The sequence below is a fragment of the Hordeum vulgare genome, chromosome 2H, assembly GCF_904849725.1.
Source record: "Hordeum vulgare subsp. vulgare chromosome 2H, MorexV3_pseudomolecules_assembly, whole genome shotgun sequence".
Taxonomy (NCBI): domain Eukaryota; kingdom Viridiplantae; phylum Streptophyta; class Magnoliopsida; order Poales; family Poaceae; genus Hordeum; species Hordeum vulgare.
In genome coordinates, this window is record NC_058519.1 from 19,265,395 (window position 1) to 19,289,889 (window position 24,495).

General features: G+C 40.6%; 3 protein-coding genes across 3 annotated transcripts; all 3 read right to left on the bottom strand.

The window, feature by feature from the left end:
* Positions 1-915: 915 nt before the first annotated feature.
* On the bottom strand, positions 916-5,551 carry LOC123429270 (2-oxoglutarate-dependent dioxygenase 11-like). The gene is made up of 4 exons (XM_045113325.1): positions 5,208-5,551; positions 4,120-4,367; positions 2,338-2,659; positions 916-1,271 (listed from the first exon to the last, which is right to left on the bottom strand). The coding sequence occupies exons 1-4, from the start codon at positions 5,475-5,477 to the stop codon at positions 1,026-1,028; spliced, it is 1,086 nt and encodes a 361-aa protein (XP_044969260.1). The 5' UTR covers positions 5,478-5,551; the 3' UTR covers positions 916-1,025.
* A 4,353-nt stretch (positions 5,552-9,904) lies between these two features.
* LOC123425056 (2-oxoglutarate-dependent dioxygenase 11-like) lies at positions 9,905-11,418 on the bottom strand. Its single transcript, XM_045108720.1, has 3 exons — positions 11,128-11,418; positions 10,606-10,853; positions 9,905-9,965 (listed from the first exon to the last, which is right to left on the bottom strand). The coding sequence occupies exons 1-3, from the start codon at positions 11,416-11,418 to the stop codon at positions 9,905-9,907; spliced, it is 600 nt and encodes a 199-aa protein (XP_044964655.1).
* Positions 11,419-14,378: 2,960 nt separating this feature from the next.
* LOC123425057 (S-norcoclaurine synthase 1-like) lies at positions 14,379-17,740 on the bottom strand. The gene is made up of 4 exons (XM_045108721.1): positions 17,450-17,740; positions 15,785-16,032; positions 14,834-15,155; positions 14,379-14,618 (listed from the first exon to the last, which is right to left on the bottom strand). Exons 1-4 carry the CDS (start codon positions 17,738-17,740, stop codon positions 14,379-14,381), a joined length of 1,101 nt encoding a protein of 366 aa, XP_044964656.1.
* Between the last annotated feature and the right edge of the window lie 6,755 nt (positions 17,741-24,495).

The window sequence follows — 24,495 nt, forward strand, 5'->3', positions numbered from 1 at the left end:
GAGAGCCAGTGAAGGGTGGTGGCACCGGGCTGGCTAGCGAGGGGATGGCCAACACGTAGAGCACGCGTTTGGCATGTCAGTCCCATGGTCACTGAGGCACTGGGGGCATGTGTGTCTTTTTGTGGCTAGCACCGCGTCCGGTAGGCTAAGAATGTAGTGTAGGTCATCTAGGTGGCAACTAATTTGTGTCAAGTGTACCAAATCAAACATGTAGGACCAAAACTACTACTTCTCGTGAATTGTTTGTACTGTGCCAGGGAGAAATGGTGAGGCGCCTAGGGATAATTTTTGGTATGTGGTGCGAGGGTACTAGGGTGATTATCTAGGCCAAATTTCTGCTTGTTTGGAAAAAAGGTAAGAGGTAGTTACTTTGTAAACCCAAAGTTGTGTCAAAAACTAGTTGTGGATGGCGTGCTCACTTGAGAAACTTTCCCCAAGTGTTTGGGGGAATTTCTAGGGTTTAACTAACCTCTAGAATTTGTGAGCATTGTTTTGAATTTTTTGGGGCGACAAAATATAGGTTTCTTCACAACCTATGTGCTTGAGGGTATATACTTTTCTAAAAAAGAATATACTGAGAAACAGTTTTTGGACGAGCTTGGGTAGAAATGTTAGTGTCGGAGGCCCGGGGTCAACTTGTGCAATGAAACAGGATCCCAGTTTCTAAGTCCAAAGAGCCATTCCAGTGAAGATCGAAGGTAAACTCTAAATAAATCCAAGTTTTTCCCGGGGAAAAACAAAAATGGCAAAAATCCAGAGTATTAGAATCTTCCCCTTTGTGCTACTGTTCTTGATGGGATGGTTTTGAATAGAGAATTTAAATAAACCTATTTTCATCTTTCAAGTATCACAAGTGTAACTGAAGAAGAATTTCATCACATGTATATCTGAAAAAACGCAAAGGTTCAAGTAAAATGACAAACGTTTGGTAGATTGGTCCCGGTCAGAAATATATATCCATTACAAATGAAGCATAAAATGATCATTTCAGAGTGTTTAGAATGACAAATTATAGTAGAAAATCCTTATATTCCGGATAACTTCGCATAATCTAGGGCTCTCTTTCCTTCTAGTTTGTTTGAGAAATAATGTCTTAAATACTCTTCTACTCTCACTGTCTTGTATAACATTTTATCTTCTGTAGTTTTCATAATTGGTGAAATAATTCCATCATAGTTTGGGATGTGAAATGCTGAGATGGATAGTCGCTCCTTGTGGGCATTAATGGTGACCCTGTGCTCAATGCTCTTGTACTTCCCATTTGTCATAATCTATACATAATAAATAGATGGGATTAACAAATATCAAGTTTTCCATCTATATCCATGAAAAGAGCAGTTTCTCAGTCTTATAAAATTGGAAGTAGTTTGGAACTACACATGGCATTGTCTTGGGACATGTTCCATATACACCGTTCAACTATTGCTTTGTCTAGAGTGTATCGGCCATCCCTAGAAAAAGCTACCTTTGCTTGTGAGGACTTAATTGTTTTGTCTTCTTCAATAAATAACTTATATAAAAAATAAAAGAAGATAGCGGAAAAACTATTGAATGTTAACAAGCTAATTTTAGTTTATTGCAACATGATCCTATTGAAAATTGAACATTAACGAGCACATTTTTGTGTATTGCAACATAATCCTACTAGCAAACAAAGAGTGGGAACAATAGTAACCAAGTACCTTTTATAAAGAGAAAACAATGGGTCTTTCAAACGACTAAGAATGAGCTTTCTCAGTTGAGTTTCCTAGATGTTGTGTGAGGGCTACAAAGGTGGCTCAGTGACTCGCTTGTTTGGTTAGGTGGACCTTGTATTTGCTCTTCCCTCAAACTCCCGAAATATTTAGAAAACACCCTAACCAAAAATCTTGCTTATTTTTTTAGAACCAACTTATTTGATCTGGTAAAGTAAATGCTTTAATATGTGTTACTCCTTCCAGTTCATACTACTTATCGCTCAAACAGATATATCTAACACTGAAATACTACATACATCTGTTTGAGCGACAAGTAATATGAATTAGAGGCAATACATCAACCGAGTAGTGATTATACAAACCCAGGTATAACAACTATTTAACACAAGATGACAGGTCAGACATAAGCACTTCCATTTGGTGACGGCCGGATGGGCGTGTGAGCTTGTAAGCATGTGTCTGTGTGTGCGCGCGCGTGCGTGCGTTCATGCATTCTAGAGTTTCGTAGTGGAAATAGTAAGTTATGGAGTTGAGGATTTCTCATCACCGAAGCCAATAAGGATTGTAGTTTTTTTTACAACATTTTCTAGTATTTAGTTTTAGATGCTATACAACTAGCTTAACATATCTAGAAGCATACCTCAAGAAGATCACCCACATTCACCAATAGTGCATCACAACGCGGTTTGACGGGAATCCATGCACCATGCCTTCTAATTTGTAAGCCTTGAACTGAATTAACTTCTAGGAGAATAGTTAGAAAAGCTCCATCAGAATGCGGTGACAAGCCTAGAACCTTTTCTGGGGTTGACGTGCATGGAGGGTAGTAGTTCATCCTGAGAATTTGAGATACATGTTTGTCTGCCACCAATTCCGGATCAACATCGAGTGTTTTTGCAATGAAGATGGCCAAGGAATGAGTGAATTTCATCACCTCCGAAGAGTACTGTTCAATACAATTCCTGGGATCATAACAATAACAATGTTTCTTTGTTAATGTTCGGTTTGGGTATATACTGAAATACATTAGTCTTTATATGACCAGACCTAGCTTCTTTTTGTACCGAGTACAAATAACAAGCCCAATAAAAACTAGGTTGCTAGATATTTATTCTGAAATTCTACCCACAAGACGTGTTATCAATTTTTTTTTCCAGAAAACTTAATATTCATTAGACCCTATGGTGAATTTTATTTAAATTTTCAACATGGATGTTTCATAAAGACTAATTCGTTGAATTCAAATAAATTGTCTAGGAGTAGGTAGAACATGAACAATAGATGGAACAATCTTTTGTAGGTTGTTGTTCTAAGGTATAATTTTGTTTGGTGCGGTTGATTTCTTATCTATACCAATGCATAAACGTAAAAAAAAGTCATAGTAGTTTACTTTAGGAGGTGCGTAACATTGAGCAGGAATGAAATAATAAGGCCACACAAAATGCTTGGTACTCTCCTCTTTGGACAATGATGGATATTAAAAGGGTGGTGGATGTTTTACATGTAATAAACTCACATCAAATTGTTCATATGCATAAGAAATTAATAAATACCAAAATGACGCTTCAAAGGTCACACCCACAAACATGCACACTATAGCGGTGACAAGTCTAGAACATTTTCCGGGGTTGACATGCATGGAGGATAGTAGTTCATCCTAGAACTTGAGACACATGTTTGTCGGCCACCAACTCCAGATCAACATCTAGTGTTTTTGCAATGAAGATGGCAAGAGAATGGGTGAATTTCATCACCTCTGAATAGTATTATTTAATACAATTCCTGGGATCGTAACAACAGTAATGTTTCTTTGTTAATGTTAGGTTTTGGTAGATATGGAAATACTTTGGTCTTTATATCACTAGTCCTTGCTTGTATTTGTACCAGGTAGAAATAAGAAGCCCAATAAAAAAACATTGTTGTATAGTTCCCTGCTCGGCCCTTTGTTGGTCATTGCCATGAACCATAAAAAGTTGGTTGCTATATATTTATGCTGAAATTTTACCCAAAATACTTGGTATCAATTTTACTTTTACAGAAAACTTAATATTCGTTAGTTCCTTTGGCCGACTTTAGTAAAATTTGCAACATCTAAATTCATAAAGAACAATTCGTTGATTTAACTAAATAGTCTTGGGATAGGTAGAACATCAGCAATATAGCCAACAAGCTTTTGTAGGTCGTTGTGGTAATGTCTATTTTTTGGTGAGATTGGTGAGGCTGCTATACATATACCAATGCATAAAGATAAAAAATAATTCATAGTAGTCTACTGTGAGAGATGCGTAACATTGAAAAGGAATGAAATAAAAAGGCCAACATAAATTAATAAATTTCCTTAATCTGATGCTTAGAATAGAAGGACGGCATTTTCCTTCTCCTTTCTTATATCTCTAGATATCTCAAGCATACAAAGTCTAACCTGAAAGTATGAGGTTGACTTGGCCAGTAACTCATGTCGCGAGCTTGGGAGGGTTGGGTGAAGAGGGCAAACCTGTCAGCCCATTCTAGCTTTTGATCATCAGAGACAACAAACACTTGCCCATACCCTTGAAGACCCCCAGGGTCCTGCGCATATGCATTCTTAACTTCGAGGGGAAGTTGAAAGAACTTTTGAATGTCCTGCTTTATACCCATTATGGCTTCATCCGGTATTCCATGATTTACAACCTGAAAATTCAATAGTTGGACAAAGAATAATGCCTTATCAAATACAATTTCAATGGACAGAATAAATGGATGTCTCAATTGATATTTAGGGAAAAGTATGGTTTGTATCTTTAAAGTAATTCCAGATTTTGTCTTCAAACTCCAATACTAGATATACCTTTGACCTTATACTTTTGAAAGATGAATAATTTGGTCCCTGACCACAATCAGAGCAGTATGACAATTGAAGTTGTGATTATTTCGCCCATGTGCCGACCAAGTTGCACAAAAAAAGATAAATTATGAAGAAAAGATACCAGGAAAAATATTCAAGGGAAGAAAGTAAAATGGTTTGGAAGGTGTGAATAAATCTAATTTTTTGAAGAATAACTAAATGAACTGACATTTTTAAAATAACTATTCTTGAAAAGTTACCAAAAATATTTGGAATATTATGTTGAAATAAAAATATAGAAAATGAAATCATAAACAACCAAAGATCAGGTTTATATATATAGGATTAGTCACCCTAAATTTTATGAAAATCTGTCGGATTTAAGACCTGAGTGTAGAATCAACCTCAATTAGTGCCACACTATAGACGTTACGATTTCTTAAATCTGATAATTTTTCTGAGGGGGACAAGGCTAGAGATAGAGTCTAGAACGAACCAACAGCTGAGTAAATTGGTAAAATGGAAAAACAAAATCCGGTGAACAAAATTATTTGTTTGGTATCTGTCGTGCTTCTTCAACTATGTCAACGATCCTAATAATCAACCAAAAAAATAAACTATCTCAAAGATTGAAGGTGAGCTACAATGACATTATGGAGTAGTAGTTTAATCCTTGAGTGACGTACCTGAAAGAAGCCCCACTCGGCGCAGGCAAATCTGAGCTTGGCGGCCTCTGCTTCAGCGGACTCGGCGCTCAAGAGCTTGCTGAGGTCGATCACCGGAACTTCGCTGGACAGCTCGGGGAGAACGGCGTGTGCGTCGATGTCCGGCTGGATGTACCTTCCGATCTTGTCGACCGTCAGCTCGCCGGCGGACGCCACCAGAGCCTGCACGCTAGTGACGGGAAGCGATGTTCCCACCTTCGACCACGTACCACCCGCTGCCTCCGCCTCCATCGGTGTAGCTACCAAGCTAGTTCTCCGCTACTGGTCTCGTTTGTGAAGTTAGGGATCCAGCCATCGATCAGGCTATTATATATATAGAAACAAAATATATATAGACTGAGTCAGAAAATGCAGATGATTCATCGACCGGGTCGTCCGGGAGGCCCTCCAATCCATGTGCTTTGACGCACCGACGGATGCTAAAAAAGAAAAGCCCGCGGCTAGTGGCTGAAAAAACAATTCCGGCTAGTGGTCGAATTTATCTTTTTTAACAGACGCAGCGCAGACGTTCGTACTTCCTTATTTTTTCAGGGACTCAACCATTGCCTCAGGCTTAGCTATTATATACGCTCTCTATTCCTAGATATAATTTTTTTGTTAAGAAACTACAAGCAAAGCAAACCATGTTATAGGAAAATACCGGTGTGGTGGTCGGCCTTACTACCTTTTTAGTAGACCTTCTCGAGCATGTCTTTCATAGCATGCATTCCCATATGTGTTGCAACTGATTCGGTAAGCTATGTGTCCGATCGACGGAAAACTGCCTTCGGTCTTTCAATCTTACTCATGACAACCTTAAATCAATAAGTTAAATTATGTTTATATGTATTCATATGTAATTTTTTAGTGAAACCTTTAAAAAATATTTAAAAATAACAAGAGTAACTGTTAATTTATGTTGCAACTTGCTAGTATTTTTTTTTTCCAATTGAACCCGAATTGTAACAGCGACCTCACAAGAAAGATGCCAATGATGATAATTCCTGAATCGGCATCGGCTCGACCGGAAGTTCCTCTGGCCGTGCGTTTGAACGTAATATCTACAACTAAACCACCTATATTCTTCTCTAACATTTAAAACGGCCTTTCGGTCAATGGCCCGTCAAAAATAGTTGATCCGGTCGGACACCCCACTTTGTTTCTAAACTTCTGGATTAACCGACATCCCTCATATTCATCTTAAATATAGGAAGGATATGAAGGTTCGCGGACGCGTTCGGTCAATTCAGACGTAAGACACGACCCCATTCCGAACCTTTTTTTCTTTCTTTCTCTTCTTCTTTACCAATTACATGCAAATGATCGGACATACGAAAAAAAAGTGCGGTTGCATGGACGAAGAAATAGGGGCTCAAAACGAACACGTTCGGCCACAAATCGGGCGCGTCCGCGGGAGTTTAGGGAATCATATTTGCTAAGTTCGGATGTAGATGCTCTAACGATGCTAAACAATTCCTAGCCGCTAGTGTTCAAAATTTATGAGGATAGTTTTCTTCAACTACAATTATTTAGGTGCAGAGAAAATATATGCTAAAAAAGTTGCGTTGACACGCTCGGAATCAAGAACGCGTGCTGAGCCCATCTGCCGGCCATTCTGTTTTACAATGTTTTATCCTTCCTCCGTAAAGAAATATAAGAGTGTTAAGATTACTATTGTTATGATTTAAACACTCTTATATTTATTTACATAGGGAATACTATACAGGCCAGAGCAAATCATAAATGAGATAGTCGTAGCCCCGGCTAACCAAAAACTAAGTACCAACAATTGGTTGGGTGGCTAGTGAGGCTATTGTTTCCCAATTTGTTAGTGTCATATTCTCTTTGGCGCAACCCTTCTTGTGCAGGCAAACCTGAGCTTCGTGGCCTCCGCTTCCACGGAGGCACAGACTCGGGGTTCAAGAGCTTGCCGAGGTCTATCACCGAAACTTTCTTGGAGTGCTCGGCAAGAACTACCAGAGCCTAAACGTTCCTGACGATAAGCGTCATTCCGAGCTTCGACCGCCTCCTCTCACTCTCAGTGTTGCTTCCACCTCCATCAGTATAGTTAGTTGGTTCTCCGCTACGTGCTCTCGCTAGTGAAGTTACTTCTGCTTGCTTATTTGTACAGCCATGCAACCACCAAGGCACCAACTAGGCTATTATGTAAGTCAGAAGATGCCAATGATGATTCCTCAATCCATGTGTTTCAACGTACCGATAGATGCTAAAAAAATGGCTGGTGGGGTGGCCAAAGGACGAATTTCATGATGTTGTAGAACTGCAGTTAAGTTATGGCGGCCGTATTTTAATTATCGCGTCTTCCGCTTGGCACCATCCTTCTTGCTGGGATGGTATGGAACCAAGGTTTGCAATAAACTAATTTTCATCTTTCAAATATCATCATATAAGTAATAGAGGAAGAAGTTACCCGAAAATTAATGCAAAGATTCAAATGAAGTGGAAAATATTTCACTGATTGGTCACAATGAAAAATATATATCCATTGCAGGGAAGCGTCAAAATTGAGTCTATGAATGTATATCTAGAATGATAAATTAGGGTAGAAAATCCTTCCTTATATTTGGGATAACTTTGCATGATCCAAGGCTCTCTTTCCTTCTAGTTTGTTTGTGAAAAAAAGTCTGGCATACTCTTCTATTTTCACCGTCTTGTATAACAACTTCTCTTCTCTAGTTTCCAAAATTGGTGAAATTATTCCATCATAATTTGGGAGGTGAAATGCTGACACGGTTAGTCGCTCCTTGTGGGCATTTATGGTGACCCTGTGCTCAATGCTCTTGTACTTCCCATTTGTCATAATCTATAAATAAATAAGTAAATTAAATTAGAAAATATCAATTTTCTCATCTATATCCTTGAAAAAAAGTTTCCCACATAAAGTTGAAAGTAGTTGTAGAACTACACACGACATTGCCTAAAAGAAACTTCTCTATACACCATTCAACTATTGTTTTGTCTAGAATGCACCCCTAATCTCTAGAAAAAGGTACCGTTGCTTATAAGGCCTTTTTGGGTCTTATTTGATCAAGATTTCTTGGAATTGATAAATAGAAACAAGTAGTATGGAAATTGTTGAACATTAGCAAACTATTTCTCATTTATTGTAACATGATCTGAATGATGGTAAGAGAAAAGGAATAATAGTATTCAAGCAGCTTGTTTATTGACAAACTAGAATGAGTCTTTCTTTGGCGAATAATGAGCTTTCTCAACAAAGGTTGCATGATACTGGGGAGGGGTACAAAGTTGCCTCGGTGCACCACTTGTTTGGTTGGGTGAATGTTTTACTTTCCTGCTCTCAAACTCCCCAAAATATTTAGAAACAACTCTGACCCAAAATCATGGTAATTTGGTTGAAGTGGCATATAGTGTGGTAAAATTAATAGTATAAGATGTGATAAATGATGGTGAAGTAATTTTACTAAATCGGGTAGCAACTTAATACACGACGACACGCCAAATATAACTGCTTTCATTTGGTCAATGTGCCTGGGTTTTACTGTTTCTCAGTGGAAAAACTTATGGAGGTGAGGTTTTCTCTTCAATACGCACAAATAAGGATTAAAAAACATTATTTCCCTATTTTATATAACATTTAGTTTGAGATGTTATATGATTAACTTAACATGTCTTACGAGGCATACCTCGAGAAGGTCACCCACATTCACCAATAGTGCATCACGACGTGGTTTCACGGGTATCCATGCACCATGCCTTTTAATTTGTAAACCTTGGACTGAATTAACTTCCAATAGAATAGTTAGAAATGATAAATCAGAATGCGCTGAGAAGCCTAGAACCTTTTCTGACATAGGTGCGCATGGAGGGTAGTAGCCCATTCTGAGAAATTGTGCCACGTGTTTGTCTTTCACCAGTTCGGGATTAAGATCTAGTGTTTTAGCAACAAAGATGCCAAGCGAGTGAGCAAGTTTCATCACCTCTGAGGAGTACTTATCAATAAAATTCCTGCGAGCAAAACAAATAATAATGTTTCTATGTTATTCATGATATTGGTAGACACTGAAATATTTCAGGTGTTATGTGACCGGAGCTAGCTTGTGTTACTGTCAAGTACAAACCAAAAGCGCACCCCCACCCCCACCCCCTGCGCGAAAAACATTTTGTCGCTTGTATAAACCCCGCATCGACTATTTGTTAGGAACTACCATGAACCATAAAAGTCTCTGTTGTTAGATATTTATGATGAAGTTTACTTTGAGTCCTTAGCATAGTTGGGGCTACAAAGTGTTGTATATATAAATTGTAAAAGGGTGCTCGGGGTCAAAGAGTGAAAACCTTAATCTTCATTGAATCTCTCCTCTATTGTTTTTGTGCTGCTTTAGAATTGAGGAGATGCGTACTACCTCCGTCACGGTTTAGAAGGCACGCATGGAAAATCACAGGGACCAAGGTAGTCACCGGTTGGTTGTGAGATGTATCAGATGTACTCCTAATGCGTCTAATTAACTGTGAGAAAAACAGACTTTTGATGTTCCCACAGCCAGGAAGTTAATAACCAGCGCATGCAAGGGCCCGCTGGCCGCTGGGATTGATTTCCTTCCCTCCCATCTTCACGCAAGTCCTTCTCCTTCCCTCCTTTCTTCCCGCTCGCTGCCATGGAAGGAGAGAAAATTTCGCCTCCAAAACAGCTCCCGCTATTGATCCCGCCTCCAGAACGGAAATTTTACAGCCAAAACGAAATCAGCCGCGCCAAATCTGCTCGTTTTATAGACGGAACAGGAATAGATGCAGCCAGTCTTCTCTCCTCAAAACAGCTCGCCCGTTTCAATGGCGCCAAATCAGTAGTACGCGAGTGTAGTTCATGCATGCATATGAGTGGAGTACTAGTACTAATTAATAGCATTAATTGCTTCCGCGCCTTAATCTTTGTTTATTTTGGAAACGCACGCAACTCTAACTGTGCCTTCTAAACCGTGACGGAGGTAGTAACAATAATAACGATATAATAATGCCTATATAAATGTTTGGTACTCCTCCTCTTTGACCTACGAGTTAATGTTATGAGGCTAATAAATGTTATGAACACGTAACACACGCTCCATATGCATACGAAAATGCATAATATGTCAAAATCATGTTTCAAAGGTCACACTAACAAACATGGCACGCTACAGTAGTGAAAAACATGCTATTATCTCAAAATTGGCATGTTTGTCCATTTTACCAAAAGATTACATGTAACTAAGTCAATCTTGTAAATTTTTGGAATCTAATCATTATTGAACTTGGGTGTTGCGCCAAATTAGTTAAGTTGCTAAATTTAATTCTTTGAAAAAAAGGCATTTTTATTTTCCTTTCTAATCCATATACATAACTCGAACATACAAAGTCTAACCTGAAAGTATTGGGTTCACATGGCCAGTAACTCATATCACGGGCTTCGGGTGGTTGTGCGAATAGAGCAAACATGTCTGCCCATTCTAACTTTTGATCATCAGAAACAACAAACGCTTGACCATAACCTTGAAGATCCCCTTGCCGCTGAGCATATACATTCTTAACATCGATGGGGAGTTGAAAAAACTTCTGAGTATCATGCTTCATACCCATGATGACCTCATCTGGTATTCCATGATTTACAACCTGCAAATCTCAACAGTTCAACAAGTAGTCATGCTTTATCAAACATAATTTTTGAAGGATGGAATGATTGAATCTAGTCATTAATTTTTGGAGAAAAGGTACATTTCGTATCTATAGACTGGTTCCAGATTTTGTCCTTGAGCTCCAATACCAACTATATCGGACCTTAAACTTTTGAAGCATGAACAATCAAAGCAGTATAAGCAAAAAAACTAAATAAATTTCTTATACTCATTATTTGTATGGCATCAAGTTCATTTCTTGAATGACGCACCTGAAAAAATCCCCACTCTGCGCAGGCAAACTTGAGCTTCACGGCCTCTGCCTCGACAGACTCGGGACTCAAAAGCTTCCCGACGTCGATCACCGGAACCTCCTCGGAGTGCTCGTCGAGAACAGCAAGGGCGTCGATGTCGGGCTGGATGTACCGCTCGATCGTGTCGGCCGTCAGCTCGCCTGTGGACGCCACCAGAGCCTGGATGTTCCTGACGGGAAGCGTCACTCCCAGCTTCAACCACCTGCTCTCGTTGACGCTGCCACTCGGTCTCGCTGCCTCTACCTCCATCAGTATAGCTAGTGCTCCACTACGTCTAATGGTGATCTCGCTTATTAACTTACTTTTGCTGGCTTATTTGTACAGAGATACAGCCTATGATTAAGCTATTATAGGGGACTGATAGTTAAGCTGCATGCCATGTTACATGAAAGGGGTCAGAAGATGCGAACGATGATTCCTCGATCGGCTCCTCCGGAGGGCCCTCCGGTCCATGTGTTTGGACGCACTGATCGATGCCAAAAAGAATGCCCGGCGGCTAATGGCCGAATTTTACCGGCCACAGAATACTTTTGCACTGATACACTTCCAGATCTGCTGTGGCGTGGTTAACAGGCCTTTGTACATGCAGTCATAATCCTGTTACTTGCTGGCGGACTTTTTTTTTGTTGAAAGAAGGCCGTGGCCTGACGTTAAACTAATGATTTTTTTGTGGGTAATTAGTTACCCAAATGACAAGTGTCGGCACAAGGTAACACCACACTGACATTTTATTAACTAAAATCATCATTAAAAAAACTGAAAGTTGTCGTCCAAACAGAAAGTCGTCGTGCTTCATAACTAAAGTTGTTATCCCTGTATAAAGCGAAACGAAATCAAATTTCAAGAAGGCCTAAAAAACTAAACAAAAGATGCATAAGAAAGGGCAAGCCATGCCGAAGAAAACACGAAGAAGAAGTAGCACTGTCCAACGAAGCTGAGCCGCCAACGCGAAGATCGAGACGACCGGACCAACAAGAGCACACCACCCTTACAACAATCTTTGGCACACAAGAGGAACAAGCCCCCTACTAACAAGAGACGTCAATTCCCGCATCCCGAAGTTCACTGAGAATGCAACCGCCGTGCGGGTGAGTGAACTGACCGGTTGAGAAGAACACTTTAGCGCATCAGGCCTCACCTCAATCGAATAAAGTCACCATTGCCATCATGCAACCCTCAGGATAACAACAAATCGTGAACTTCAAGGCATTGCCTTTAGGACATGCACGACGTACGAGTATCACTACCTCTCGGTCCGAAAGATATGGTGCTTTCAGCAAGAATACGATTGATGTCATAGAATGCTTACGATGGTGCCTTCAAGAAGGGGAGGACGCCCATGGATGTCACACTGTTGGCCCGACAAATTTAGGACCAACTTTCACAACGGTGTAAGCGCCCCCACCTCCAGACCTAGAATGTTTGGCCACCAAGATAAGCACCACACCACCGCCACTGAACGCCGATCACCAGCCACCATGCGCCTTCAAGGTAGTGGTTATCGACCTTCACCTTGAATTGTGAGCCATGCCCGCAAACACTGTAGCTCACACCAAATAGGGAACATCTTTGTGCCGCCAAGCCCGTGCAAAGAAAAGATTTTCAAGGCCATGAGGTTTCATACCGGCTAACAAGCCCATCCCTAGGATCTAACTTGTCATGAAATCCATCCAGATCCAAACTTGACCAGCTTCGAACGAACACAAGTCGAATATTCACTAGATCTGAGATGTGTAGGCACCATTTCAAGAGAAGAAGAGCTAGGAGAAGAAGTGGAACACATCGATAACTGAAACCAACTCTTGTCGTCGGCCGATGGCAAGTGGCCAGACCCCTAGTCGAAGCCACTCGTCTCTCACATCTGCCTCACCACGCAGGACCAGTTGTAGCTCCCCACCACGAGCCATTCACAATGATGAAGCACAAGGGTACTGCTTCCAACGTAGTGACTTGTCGGATCAGTAGCTCCCCGTTGTTGAGGTCTATCTCTATTCTCTAAAGCATCGAACTGAAAAGCACGAGTGTGATACACACACACACACTCTCGCGAGTAGCACGAGGAGAGAGCCATGCCACACAAGCTCTCTTGGGGAGCAGGGATGAGGGCAAAGAATTGTCAGCATCATGTTGGTTACGGCGTCACCCAAAACATCCGAGTGGAGCGACACATGGGTTGAGATTAGAATGGTTGAAATACCGGTTAGTGCAAACTCTATTGTTTATTGGTTTCAAGTTTTTATTCAAATTTGGCTGAAATTTGCAAAAACAGTCCAAACTTTCAAATGGCTACGCAAAATATTTCCCAAAATATTCATAGACCTATACTGAAATTTTAGAGTTTTATAATTTTGATTAATAATTATAATTTTCCAAAAAAAATGTGAGGTGACAAAAAAATCAAACTTTCCAAAAAAAGAGGTGAGGTGGCATAATAGTTGGGATTGAAATGAGTTGAGCTTCTCCCATAATCAATGATGTGTGTGCCTTGTCTGTAAACTTCCGCTTTGACCAACTAATTTACTAGATTACTCGTATTTTGTTACTACATTACTAGTAAATGTTTTTATTATGTCTAAAGCATATAATATAATCATGTTCATGGGTGACTATACGTGTAAATACGTATAGAAGAAGCAACCATTTATGATACCCAAATGCCCATGTGACTAGGATAAAAATATCAACCATGAAAAGGAAAGCCAGCTTATCTCTGAAATGGAAGATAAATGACAGTGCATTACTAACATGGAAATTAGCTTGAGCCAGGAAGGATGTGAGTTGACTCGAGGGAGGGAAAACAAAGGTGAAAAACACAACAAATTAAAAATCACCTATTCCGGGTTTATAATAGTGGAAGAAATCCTCTTTTACAGCAATGATTTAAGTTTGATTTCAGACTATTTTTGCTAGTTTTCATATATCACACCAATAAACAGTTAGCATACACAGGTTTAGAAGTACTACCCGACTTACATATTTATAAGTGGAAACTAGGGCTTGCTAGATGTCGCTCGTGATTTTTCTTTTCAATGACAAAATAAATGGAGATTCAAACAAAGTAACAAACCTTTCAACGATTAGCCCCAACAGTAAATATATTTTCTTATTACACCGAAGGGTCAAATTTCCTCAAGAGAGTAAAGGAACCTTCAAAATTTATTTGACGATCATTTATCTAGAAGACAAAGTAGAGTACATAAGCCTTATATTTAGCATAACTTCGCATAATCAAGTGTTCTCTTTCCATCTGGTTTGTTTGACAAATAGAGTCTTGCATACTCTTCTACTCTCATTGTCTTGTATAGCACCTTCTCGTTAGCAGTGCCCAAAACTGGCGAAATTATTCCATCGTACTTTGGAACTTGAAATGCCGATATGGATAGTCGCTCCTTCTGGGCATTTATGGTGACCCTATGCTCAATGCTCTTATATTTCCCATTTGTCATAATCTGCAAACAAAAGTTCATTTTAGTTAAACAATATACCAAATTCCTCACTTTTATAAGGTGGAAATACTTTGAAAATAGTGTAATATGCCCATGTTATTTATGCATGAAACATCTCTCTCTACTCTACTCAATTTTTACTTGGGTCAGTAAAACACTATCAACTCTAAATTGATCGTGTTTCATTCCTGGATTGCAAATTAGGTTTAACACCATACCTCAAGAAAGTCACCCACATTCACCAATAATGAATTGACACGTGGTTTCACTGGGATCCATGCACCTTGCCTTCTAATTTGTAGACCTTGAACTGCATTTACTTCTAGCAGGATAGTTAGAAAAGATCCATCAGAATGCGGTGAGAAGCCTAAAACCTTTTCGGGCGTCCTTGCGCATGGAGGGTAGTAGTTCATTCTGAGAAATTGGCCCACTTGTTTGTCTGCCATTAATTCAGGATCAAGATCTAGTGTTTTGGCAACAAAGGTGGCAAGAGAATGAGCAACTTTCATCAAATTGGAGGAGTACTCTTCGATCGAATTCCTGGGATTATAAAATTAATAATGTAAGTGTTACTGTGAGATGTTGGTAAAAATTATATACTCAGGAACTTTAATTGAACTCACTCAGGAATCATTTTAAGGGGATATCGATGGTTAGTATAAAGTATAAATAGCAAGTTCAAACTACATTTTGTTGTTTGTTTAGCCATTGAAGCTTGTCCTTTGTTGGGCACACCATGAACACTAACAAACCAATTGCTAGATATTTGTACAAAAAAACAACCTGGAAATTTATAGTTAATTTATTTTGTGAAAATGTTTAATTTCACTGGATCCTCTCTTTTCATATTTTAGTAAGTTTCTCGAGATATATGTTTGATCAAGAAATTATTGAATTCAACTAAGTGTCATAGCTAGTCACAAACATGGCACATTATGGCAATGAACGCAAGATGCCACCCTTCATTTAAAGTATTGGCATGTTCTTTGGTAACCAAATGATTACATGTGACTAACTGGAACGTTTAGGAATCCAATCTTTATTCAAATCTCATGTTGGATATATTCAAATAATCTTCTTAATGTTATCTTTGATTAGACAGGAATCTTTTAATTTCCCTTTATTATCCAGCTAGAAATATGAGATGTCTCAAGCATACACAACCTAACCTGAAAGTAGGAGGTTGGCTTGGCCAGTAACTCATATCACGGGCCTGAGGTGGCTGCGTGAAGAGGCCAAACATGTCTGCCCAGTCCAGCTTTTGATCATCAGAGAGAACAAATGCTTGACCATAACCTTGAAGATCTCCTACTCGTTGCGCATATGCATTCTTAACTTTGAGGGGGAGCTGAAAGAACTTCTGAACGTCGTGCTTCATACCCAGGATTAACTCAATTGGTATTCCATGGTTTACAACCTACAGATTGTAGAGGTTAGACAAATAGAAATAGTCTTGCTTATATGAACTTTTGTGTTTTAGCAATGGATACACCGGATCTAGTGATAAATATCTAGAAAAATAATGTATATTGTTGAAAGTAGACAAGTTTAACTCCACAAACACAATCAAAGTTGTGTGACCACTAAGATGGTGGTGATTTGATGCACGTAACAAGTCCATAACCAAAACGTAGAAACAAAATAAAAAAACTTAAGATAATTAGAAAAATAAAACGTCTGCATGCGGTGAATGCTTTAGGTTTGCTGCACCGGCTGTAGGATTATTATGCGGATGATTCGACGACGACACCGATTTTATATATGTGAAATGAGAGTACTTTATATTATCGAGTTTATAAGTGTGACTGGTTGTTTCGGATGACTTGATATATGTTGTTATCATACCTTTGTCAAGTAATTAATAAAGATGATATATGCATCGATTAATGCAGGATTGAGAGTTTTAACCTCCTTTTTGAAAAAGAAAAAGGAAAAAAGGTACTTGGACCTCCACCACTGCCAGCAGAACAAGCAGCCGGTGCGCCGCTTTGGCTGCTCCCATGTCGGAGCCGGCCTCACCTTATTGATGTACACTAACTATGTATACTCGAACAATATCAGAGGGCATCACCCAAGGCGTATTGCATATTCCTCCTCCCGGTGAATACCATGTAAATCCACCGGCTACCACTTACCTACGGTTAGAACCTGGAAACAAGTTCCTTCGATTTGAATTTGTATGGTCTATATTATAAGGAATTGTGTTTAGAAACAAAGTTTATGATAGACCAATAATAGTTTGTTCTTGTATGTATGATACTTGTGCTATATGTCTCGACTGTGAAGACAAGACCTCATTAGTGACCAGTTTGTGCTACCGAGATACAATAACATTCAGCATTTTTGGCATGTAATTAAAAACATCCACAGTCAGACGCCTTAAATGATCTCTCATATGCTCGTGAAAGCGTCCGGTCTGTGATCAAACAGGAGAGAAGGATAAAAAAAGCTCAACCGGACCTTATATCATCCTTATACGTCTGGGATGTCCGTACATACTCATATCCATCTTAAATATAAGGTGGATATGAGAGCTCACGGACGCATCCGGACGCGTCCAGTCAGTACGTCACGTAGGACGCGACCCCATCTCGAATCTTTTTTTTTCTTTTGTTTATTTATTTTTCTTTCTTTCTATTGCTCTTTAATAGTCACGTGCTAGTGACTGGATATATGAGAAAACAAATATAAAAAATATGACTGCATGGACGGATAAATAGGAGAGACCAAGGGTGATATTTGCTATGCCCGATGCTCTAACTTTCCTTGATGACGCAACAAATCCTTACCAATGATAATATTTTTTCCGAAAAATGGGACATATAAATCCGCACCTGGAAGAATCCCCAGTCTTCACAGGCAAATTTGAGCTTGGCGGCCTCCGCTTCCACCGACTCGGCGTCCAGGAGCTTGGCGAGGTCGATGATCGGAACCTCGTCGGAGCACTCGGCGAGAACCGTGTCCCCGTCGACGACCTTCTGGATGTACCGTTCGATCGTGTCGGCCGTCAGCTCGCCGGCGGACGCCGCCAGAGCCTGGACGTTCCTGACGGGGAGCGACGTTCCAGACTGCGACCATCTCCCCTCGCTGGCGCTGCTGCCACCACTCCTCGCCTCCACCTCCATGACCGCTGATTAACAAGCTACTGTAACTTCCCTACTACACTCCACCAGTTACTCTGCTTCTCTGCTTGCTTATATATATGGTCAGGCATTTAGCCGTGCAGGCTACTTATATACTGTATAAGATTGTTAGTGCTGCTTGCAACTTGCTGATTAATCGTTTTTCTTGGATCAAGCTGAATGATTCCTCGATGGGCTCGTCCGAGGTGCTCCGATCCATGCAGTTGGACGCACCGATCGACGCTAAAACATGACCGGCGGCTAACGGCCGAATTTTACGGGGATAGAATACTTTTGCACCCCACATGCATGACATCACTGTCCCCTTCGACTGTAAAACGTCTGGTTCACAGTGTTTAAAATTGATTCAGAATGCAGTGCAGAGCAAGAGGTCTTCTGTACTGACAACAGTGCAGACAAATGAGATGGAAGGGACGGGGGTAGATTACCCCTGCGGCCTGACGCAGAATGCACGAAATTTTAAAAATGTTCTCATTTTCACATGTTGTTCTGCATTTCTTTTAAATGTTTCAAAAATTGTTCACGGCTTTAAAACTATTTGCGTTTCCAAATTTTTATTTGGAGTTTTGAGAAATGTTCCCCTTATCAATAAAGTGTTCACATATTCAAAAAATGTTTGTGAGTTTTCAAAAATGTTTCCTTTATCGAAAATTGTTCACGTATTCAAAAATTATTGGAGATATTTATTTCCCTTTCCAAATTTGAAAAATATACGCCACAGTGTAGATAAATGAGATGGAAGGGACGACATACATTACCCCTGCGGCCTGCGGGGAACATCAAAGGGAATAACAGGCGGGAAGTTGGAGCTAGCAAATAGGCAGTATCTACAGTAAACAAAAAAGCAAATAGTGGACGCAGCCATGCTTTTTGAGATTTAAGTTTGAGCACAAATTTAACCAACGTGGGCGAATTGTGCGGGAGCAAAAACTATAACATTGAAAACTTCTTTCGAATATGAATTCAATGGTACAATTTTTGCTCATGCCGCAATTGTTCACGTTGGTTAAAGTTATAATCAAACTTAAATCTCGTAAAGCGCGGACACACTACATTATGAAATAAAGGGTGTATATTTTTGAAATGCTTGATTAATATGTTTTGATATACTTGACAAAAAGATTTCCTGTTTTTAATACATGGTCAACATTTTTCCTATACACATTAAACATTTTTCAAACTCTTGATTAACATTTTTCAATTACTTGTTTAATCATTTTTTGCAAATTCTTTGTTAATATATTTCGAATACATGATGAACTTCTTCCACGCACATTCTATAATTTTTGTATACATGTTCAACATTTTTTTCTATACACATTTAACATTTTTCAAATGTATGATTATTAGTATTTTCAAAACATTACAGAAAGTATATTTGCATCAAAAATAAAATAAAATGTAAAACAAACAAAAGTAAAAGAGGCAGTCCCTCGCGTGAACTGGCCCGGCCAATATTTGAAATACTATGTATCGCTTGCAGCAAGACATGTTTGTGCCCGGAGAGGATATGTCGCGGATTATATCCTCCATGGCGGGCGCGGTATAGCAGGTCCATAAGAGTGTATCGGCCTTCTTTCTGTCTTTCAGGTTTTTTTTTCACTTTCTCTTTTTCATTTTTCATCGTTGAACTTTCTAAAAGGTATTAACTTTATGGAAAATTGAAGACGATTACAAATTCATGAAATTTTTAGAAAATCACAAAACACATTCAAATTCACAATCATTTTGAAAATCAAGAACAGTTGTCAAGTTCCTAATTTTCGTTTTCAAGTATCTGAACATTGAATTCGTGATCATTTCTTGAAATACATGAATATTTATCCAACTCACAAACATGTTTTGATGTTTGTGAGAATTTTGGGAACATGGGGAGTTTTTTAAAGTTCGTGAACAAGTGTTCCAATGCCCTAATATTATTTAAAAGCTGTGAATATTGTTTGATTTCATGATCATTGTTTTGAATTTTGTGAATATTGTTTTAAACTCGCTAATATTTTTGCAATCACGAATGCAATTCACTATGTTCTTTTGAACTCGTGTACTTTTAGAATTTGAGAAATTGAATAAAAAAAGAACTTGGAAATATTTTGAATTCGTGAACTTAACTTGAACTTGCATACAATTTTGAAAATATGCAAATATTGTTTGAACAGACGAGCATTTATCATATTGTGAACAAAATTTCAGATTTCATGGATATTCCATGTAATTGTTTAGGTTTTAAATATTCCTGAATATTGTTTTGTATTTCTTTAGAAACAAAAAAGCAAAAACGAAAATAAAATTAAAGAAAAAAAAACATAAAGAGAACCCCTCTCCGGTAATGGGCCCTCTGCGTATTTACTCGGTCTCCATCGCCCTATCCGGGAATTGGGAGGTTCCGGGATATGTCTTCTTATTGCAAGCTGTACTTCGTGCTTGCCTACAGCATGGGAAATAAGGGTCAGCGCAACAGACGTTCAGGTGTACCTTACATCAACTTAAAAACTGTGCCGAGAAGAAGGCAAACTAACATGTGGTTGAATGGTTAGACAAACAGTGGTATCTTCAACTCATCAAGGCAAACTAACGTGTGGTTGAATGGTTAGAGAAACAATGGTATCTTCAACTCATCAAGGTAAGTCATGCTGCTTGTATTAGTTCTGAATTTATTTTAAGATTTCTGGCAATATGCTTACACTCGATGAGGTCTTAAGATGATATGCCTTCTATTTTCAGTCAGATACCAGATGCAGAGCTCTCCCGGCCCCCGCGTCGCTCCGCACGAGCGACACGGGCGGCGGCCAAACACACCACATGCAGCACTTCCTCCGCCATCTCCCTCCCTCGCCGCCGTCGGCTTCTTCTCCACGGGGCGGACGTCTCGCCGCCGGCTCGTGCGGCACCGGTGCGTGGTCTTCGCGAGTTCGGCATGGACGGTCTGGAGCTCCAAACCTCTGGCGGAGGCAGCGGATCCGAGGCCCTCGAGCCAAGATCTTGTGGTGTACGGGGGGTTGGCCTGCAGCCGCGGTCCTGGCGCCGGGGGATGCGAGCTCGGCGACGGCGGTCTGGAGCTCTTCTCCGACGGGGGGCGGCGGATCCAGGGCCCTCTTGCCCGGATCTGGTGGTGTGCGGGCGGGACTGGCCTGCAGCGGCGGCCCTAGCGGCGTGGGGTGGTGGCCCGTGTTCCGGCCAATCTGGCCACCCATGCGTTGGCGGCTCTGGCGTGATGGATTGGTGGGAGGCGTGCGTGCTAGCGGAGGTGTTGTGCGTGGGATTGTGGTGTTGGGAGGTGCTCTGGGCGAAAGCTTGCCGGACAAAAATTTGCCGGCCGACGGTGTCGGTGTCCGTGGATGTCGTCTCACCTCCTTGGAGGCACCGTTGAGGAGTTCTCATTCTACACATCCTCGGATCCAGTTCTTCGGGTGAAAACCTTAGGTCCGGTTGGGTCGGATGACGGTGTCGGTATCGTCGCTTCCTCCTTGGAGGCGTCATCTTGAAGAGCTTTGGATCTCGTTTGCACTCTCCAGGGGCTAAACGCTCGCGACATTGCGGTAGGATGGGGCTCGTACGACAATGTGGATGATCTGTGTGGCTTCTTGTGTGGCAACGATGGCCCCTTCAAGCGGAGTAGGATTTGTTGTTAGGCTCTGGTAATCGGTCTCATCCGGCCTGTTCGAGGGGTCGCCGTGCCTCTCTTGTCTTCTGAAGTCGGAGCTGTTTGAGGAGGAACCTTGCGGCGACGATGACGTGAAGACGGGTGGTCCGTTCTGACGCTTGCTCGGCGCAGGTCCAATGCTTTTTATCCTACAATGCTCGTCGGCTGAGTCGAAGTAGCCTGGTCGCCGGTGCGTGTGGTGGACTGTTTGGCGTTGTCTGACGCATGGCTCTACGCTCGTGTGCGGTGGAGGCTACATCGGTGGTCGTCGATGGTGAAGTCAGAGTCGCCCTCGCGGAGGCGTGATGACGATGACGCCAGAGCACAACCTCGACAGAGCTCTTCCCCCTTGGCGGCGTGTGTGCGTTCTTGTGTAGGTTGCCAGGTCGCCATGTGTGCCTTGTTGTGGCGGACGCATTGTTACGGTTTTAGCCCGGTTTTCCGATTATTAACCGGGCAACTCTTTCCGACAGTTTTTAATGAGATCGGTACCTAAGAGACCGCATTTCAAAAAGATGATATGCAGGCTCAGTCTCTCCGAAATTCCCATAATGATAGAGTGTGTGTATGTGCTTTCATAGAAATGAGTGTACAAAAATTATTTTTAACAAAATCACACGTTCCACATGATTGTTGATGCATTTAGAAAAATATTTACACAACTTTTAAAATATTTTTTGTTGTTTAAAAAAGTTTTCTGTCCTTTAAAAAATGACCACCATTGACTTGAAAGATATTTAAAAAGGTCACACTTTTTTTCAGAACTTGTATTTGAATTTTTCTATAAGTGTATAAAAATATGGTTTTAACACATATGGAAAATTTATAATGTGTATGAAAAAAGGTGGACACCAGAAAATATATTTGAAAAATGGTAATAAAGTATTATTAAAATGTATGATGGGTATGAAAAATAGTCATCAAAAAGTATATTTCTATATTTTGAAACCATATATAAAAAATGTTTCTTATGTATACGAAAAGTGTACAATGTATATGAAAAAAAGTGCACAAGTGTTCAACAAAAGCTGAAGAAACCAGAGAAAACTGATGAAAATGAAGGAAAAAAGAAACCCGAAGAAAAAAATGGAAAAAGAGACTAAAACATAGATAGCCGATGCAAACGATGAAAACCAAAAAATAAACACAAGGAAAAAAACCTCACATAGTAGCTCTACAGTATAAGAACTACCCATTAGCCTGACGCCAGAGGCTAGTCGGAGATACGTCTCACAATAAGCGTGACATAGCTCTATGTTGTCTAGCCGACATGAGCATGTGGGCTTTCAATAGGCCTGACCAGAGGCGAAGGACGAAAAGAAAAAATGTGTGACGGAGTGTGCTGAAGATTATCGGAGGTCTAAAGTTATGAAGTCGCACCGGAAAGATTTTGTTGTCGGCCGGGCACTATAATCGCAAGAGCAAAGGAGTGCAATACGGACGGCCATTGCATCCGCAACCCGCACGGAATGACACCTCAGTCGACGCATCCGGACTAGTCGGAGTCAAATCCGTTGCCCGCCATGCCGGGGAAGGCTGGAGATCGCTGGAGGTGAGATCGGGTGACGGAGTGAAGTGGAGGTGAGTTAACTGAAGTGACTAGGATTTGATCCGACGAGCGAATGGAAAGAAAAATGTACGAGTGGGGTGGGCCTCTTTCTTTCATCGTTTTATAGATGCACTCTAACGAGACAACATATCGACTTATAGATATGTATGTATAAATTTGTTTTGTCCGGAATTAAGGTATGACGGCTGCCATACCTTACCCATCGGGCCTGACACCTTGTCTTTGTTTACTTGAGCCGGTGTACTTGGAGTATTTGAGGTCGCAAACAAGCGCGGGAGAGCTAAGAAATGGTACTTAATTCACAAAACGCTTAATGCGAGACATAACTTTGTCTCGCCTCTAAGCGCCGCTGCCATGCCATCTTAGGTGGCCTTTGTTCGGGCTGCAGCTTCTGATTCTCAGATTCTAGGCCTTCTAAAATCAGAATTCTGAAACAAACACATCAAATTCTTATCTAGCTTCCTAGAATCTAATTCTAAAAATGAACTAGCACGCAAGCAAAGCCAGAAGCAGCGATTTTGATGATTCCATAGATTCTGCAGCTTCCTACAAAAGAAAACGATTCGTTTTGAGCACTTGCCCCTATTTTCAGTCAAAATTACGACATAACTGCCACCGCGACCTCTTCTCCATCCCGAGCCCCCTGTCCCTCTCGTTCTTCTCCACCCCGACCTCTTCTCCATCCCGAGCGGATCCACCTGTGTTGCTCCTGCTGGTGCCCAAAGGATGGATCCGCGTGCCTCGGCCCCTCCCCTACCTCCGGCAAGCATCCTTCACCCAGCGCCCGAGCTCGAGCTCCAGTTGTCCCGCCTCCCAGGATCCTCCGCCCAACCTTTAAGCTCCAGCTGCTCTGCCCCTGACAAAGAGTGACCTCTAGCGCCATGGTCATTATAGGCATTTCACATCTCTCAAAATTTCTACAGATATCCAAAATCATGACAACAAACAGTTGGATTCTGATTCTTAGGAATCTGTAGCTGCAGCTGATTCCCAAAATCCACATCCAAAGCGATTCTTAAAAATCTGTAGCCCAAACAAAGGGTAGGTTGGCCAGCGAAGCGATTTTGAAAGGTTTCGAGTGTCGGTTCATGCGAACTTCCGCCATTTTGGAAAGGTTCCACACGTATTTTTTTTCCCTTTGTTCTGTTTATGTGTTTTTCTTTATGGTTTTCATTTGTTTCTATTTTTTGGTTTTTCTTTTCTCATTCATTTTTTTCTTCTGTTATGACTCACTAAACGACGGTGATGAAATCATTTCTTCAGCATCATAAAGGATATGATTACAAATAACACTAAACCAACAACAACACATATATATCTTCATAACAAACATCATCCCTCTGCCAAACACTAACACAGCACTCATCTATTCAACATTTTATCATTACCTATGAGGTATTTGTGGTAAACCAACAATGCAGCACGTACTCCAGCTCCCAATGCCAGAAGTTACAGACATGCTGTACTTTTATAACCACATCACGTAATTAGCTATACGGTACAAATTATGGCCACCAACCAAAACAA

Coding starts and splice junctions, on each gene's coding strand:
- LOC123425057 (XM_045108721.1), bottom strand. CDS start 17,740: ATGGAGGTGGAGGCGAGGAGTGGTGGCAGCAGCGCCAGCGAGGGGAGA. Junction 16,033..17,449: donor AAGACTGGGGATTCTTCCAG/GTGCGGATTTAT, acceptor TACAATCTGTAG/GTTGTAAACCATGGAATACC. Junction 15,156..15,784: donor AGCCAACCTCCTACTTTCAG/GTTAGGTTGTGT, acceptor TTATAATCCCAG/GAATTCGATCGAAGAGTACT.
- LOC123425056 (XM_045108720.1), bottom strand. CDS start 11,418: ATGGAGGTAGAGGCAGCGAGACCGAGTGGCAGCGTCAACGAGAGCAGG. Junction 10,854..11,127: donor CAGAGTGGGGATTTTTTCAG/GTGCGTCATTCA, acceptor TGAGATTTGCAG/GTTGTAAATCATGGAATACC. Junction 9,966..10,605: donor TGTGAACCCAATACTTTCAG/GTTAGACTTTGT, acceptor TAAAACGAGCAG/ATTTGGCGCGGCTGATTTCG.
- LOC123429270 (XM_045113325.1), bottom strand. CDS start 5,477: ATGGAGGCGGAGGCAGCGGGTGGTACGTGGTCGAAGGTGGGAACATCG. Junction 4,368..5,207: donor CCGAGTGGGGCTTCTTTCAG/GTACGTCACTCA, acceptor TTGAATTTTCAG/GTTGTAAATCATGGAATACC. Junction 1,272..2,337: donor ATGTGGGTGATCTTCTTGAG/GTATGCTTCTAG, acceptor TATTATGTATAG/ATTATGACAAATGGGAAGTA.